Source organism: Notothenia coriiceps, unplaced genomic scaffold (assembly GCF_000735185.1).
Source record: "Notothenia coriiceps isolate Sejong01 unplaced genomic scaffold, NC01 NC01_scaffold00025349, whole genome shotgun sequence".
Classification (NCBI taxonomy): Eukaryota; Metazoa; Chordata; class Actinopteri; order Perciformes; family Nototheniidae; genus Notothenia; species Notothenia coriiceps.
The window spans coordinates 1-2,950 of NW_011358050.1; the positions used below are offsets into that span (position 1 = coordinate 1).

The following is a 2,950-nucleotide window of genomic DNA, read 5'->3' on the forward strand; positions in this document are numbered from 1 at the left end:
AAAAAACTCAGACAAAAGGAATTCCGTTCTTTGTTTCATTTAACTTCCTTTGGACTTGTAAGTTCGAAGTAGTTCCACGAGGAGGAACTCTTTTTACCTGCCGCTTTGTTCGTCTTTAGTCGCACGTGTGAGGGAGGGGGGGGGTTGGGGGGGGGTCGGTGTGTAGCGCGCTGCAGCAGCAGTCTGCTCTGCACGCAGGCTTCCTCCAAGTTTACAGTAAAACAAACTGGTGGTGTGACCAATCGCCATTTACAATTATTAATACTATTTATATTATTAGCATTATTCTATATTTTGGTTGAAACTAAGCCAGAAAAAAAAAAAAATACATGAATAATAATAAAAAATTATATAAATAAAATCGATTTTTTAAAATAATATTCGATTATGGAGACTGAAACGAATATTCGAATAATCGGATAATCACTGGCATCCCTAATATTAACTAAGAAGCATGCGTACAAAATATTAAAGATAAACATGTTTTAAAAAATTATACAATTTACAAATACACATCTTGTAACAGGTATTACAGTACAGTTATTAATGGCATATATATATATAGCAAATAATTGGTATTTCACAACCAGGGGTGTGATAGCATATCTATGTTGCTATATGTGTGGGGGTCTACCAGGGACCATGATTGGTCATCACTCAATGATATAAAGGTTAGGAACATCAGAATCAGTGGAATTAAAAATAAATACGTTTCTGAAGCAAATAGACAATAACACTCCAGTTACAGTTTGATAAATATCTTTCCCTAAGTTGAACCAACTGGGAACCAAACCAGCACAGAGCTAGCACCAAGTGGAGAAGGGTTAATATCCACGCTTCCCACAAGATGAACCTCCTAAAGACGCCGGGACTTCTGACTTACCTCTGGTGCTTCCTTAAAGTTAATGTTCTGGTATTTAAGTGAAATGTCTTGAATTGAAAACATTGCTATACATTTACAAAAGTAAAAGTAATTTGAATCTGAACACGATCGACAGAAACCTGGGTCCAAGTCCTGTTTTAGTTTGACCTATCAGAGCACCCTGAACTCATGGAGACTTTCATCACAAACACATTTAGCATTTTCTTTGAAATGTAAACGCAGTATTGAGGTTTCGTTTGGCTGAATGATCGCAGGTCTGTAATCGTTAGTCTCCGGGATCCCTCCCTTCATCAGAGACTCTTCTTTGCATTGGCACTGCATGAGTCTGGCTCTACGGATCGATCTAATCGGGCTGGTTTCTCTAAAACACTTCACAGCATCACAATAAATAGATAAATAAATAACCAGGTTTTTTAACTTGATTATTTATTCACTTATTTGTTTATTGTGACGCTGTGAACTACTTATCGTGTAAATGTGAATGATCCACATCCAGGGGTGTTCCTGTGAGCTTCCTCCCTACACCTTCCTGCCTGTGCACATGGCAGAAGCTGCTCATAACCAACTGGCCCTTGCAGGATTAATAAAGTTGTGGATTGATTGATTGTCTGCCGTATTTGGGTCCAGCAGGTCATCAGTCGTACCGCTCTCCAGGCTGTTGCTGGCAGCAGTTTGCAGGGTGTGGCTGGGTCTCTCCTGGTGGTCCTGGTTCTGCTCGACGCTCCTCTTCCTCCGGGCCTCGCTGGACGGCTCAGGCTCCAGGTCCCCGTGCAGCTGCTGCAGGACGGCCTGCACGATGGGCACCATCATGGCGGTGGTGGCCGTGTTGCTGATCCACATGGAGAGGAAGGCGGTCACTCCCATGAAGCCCAGCATCAACCTGCCAGAGGAAGGAAGGACGCGTTCAAAATGTGACGAAGCTTCAACAAAAAGACCAGAGAACCAGAAGGGTTTGAAACTCTTAAGGGCCATTGTTTAACCAGTATGACCAATGGTTGACATGCTTACGTTAGCATTCAATTCAAACTGTTGAGGGAAAAAAACTATCATGCCTGATGGGAAATCTGAGCGTCAGAATGTGAAACAGTTCGGGCGGAAGCAACCGGATACAGACGGAGCAACCGGGTCCGGATCATTTCATAAGAGCAACAAGTAACTAACAAAGCACTGTTGTTGTTTTTTACAATGGTCCTAGCTATCAGTTGTGCAAATCTACCCCTATGGTTTACCGTCTGTAGACAGTTTGTTAGACAACAACAACAAGAACAACAACAACAACGGCGAAAGACATGGTTTCCAACGGTTCCTTGGAAATGTGTAAACATAAAGGGGGACAAGGAACACAAGACTAAATACACAGGGCAGGGGTAATCACAAGACACAGCTGGAGAGGGGAGGTGAAACACAGGGGGGGGGGGCAACAGGTGAATACAATCAGACAGGAGAGAAAACACAGAGATAGGCCCAATTCCAAACCACACCCTACCCACTCCCCCTCAACACTCTGGTTTGGAACAGCACTTAATGAGGCGGACCCTCCGCGAGAACGCACAAGCGGAGGGGTAGTGTGTAGGGGGAGGTTTGGAATTGGGCCGATAAGACAATCAGACAGGAGGGAGAACACAGAGACAGGAAGCAAATGCAGACATGAGACAGGGGGTGAACATCTTCCAAAGTAAAACCGGAAACTGACAGACTGACTATTCAAAATAAAACAGAAAATAAACAGTTCAGTGTGACTCACAGAGCGGGCCGGACCCCCACCAGCAGCAGGACCTTCAGAGCGATGCGCTTGTGGAGGTTCCAGTGCTCCACGGCCACGGCCACCATCAGCCCCCCCACAAACAGCATGTTGGTGTCCTTCAGGTACTGCATGCACACCTAGGCAGAGACACACAGGTGGACCACATGATGAGGGAGTAGCCTATATTAAAGGTCTCCTATTATATTAGGGCATATATTACAGGTCTCAGATACAGATATAAAAAACATGTCGATGAAGTGCTTTGCTCAAAATACCAAACAGATCAGCTCCGTTGTTCTCCCGTTTTGTGTGTGTGTGTGTGT

At 44.1% G+C, this 2,950-nt stretch overlaps 1 protein-coding gene across 1 annotated transcript; it reads right to left on the reverse strand.

The window, feature by feature from the left end:
• Positions 1–1,393: 1,393 nt before the first annotated feature.
• On the reverse strand, positions 1,394–2,794 carry LOC104956086 (solute carrier family 13 member 2-like). The gene is made up of 2 exons (XM_010783529.1): positions 2,628–2,794; positions 1,394–1,763 (listed from the first exon to the last, which is right to left on the reverse strand). Exons 1-2 carry the CDS (start codon positions 2,756–2,758, stop codon positions 1,439–1,441), a joined length of 456 nt encoding a protein of 151 aa, XP_010781831.1. The 5' UTR covers positions 2,759–2,794; the 3' UTR covers positions 1,394–1,438.
• Positions 2,795–2,950: the final 156 nt, after the last annotated feature.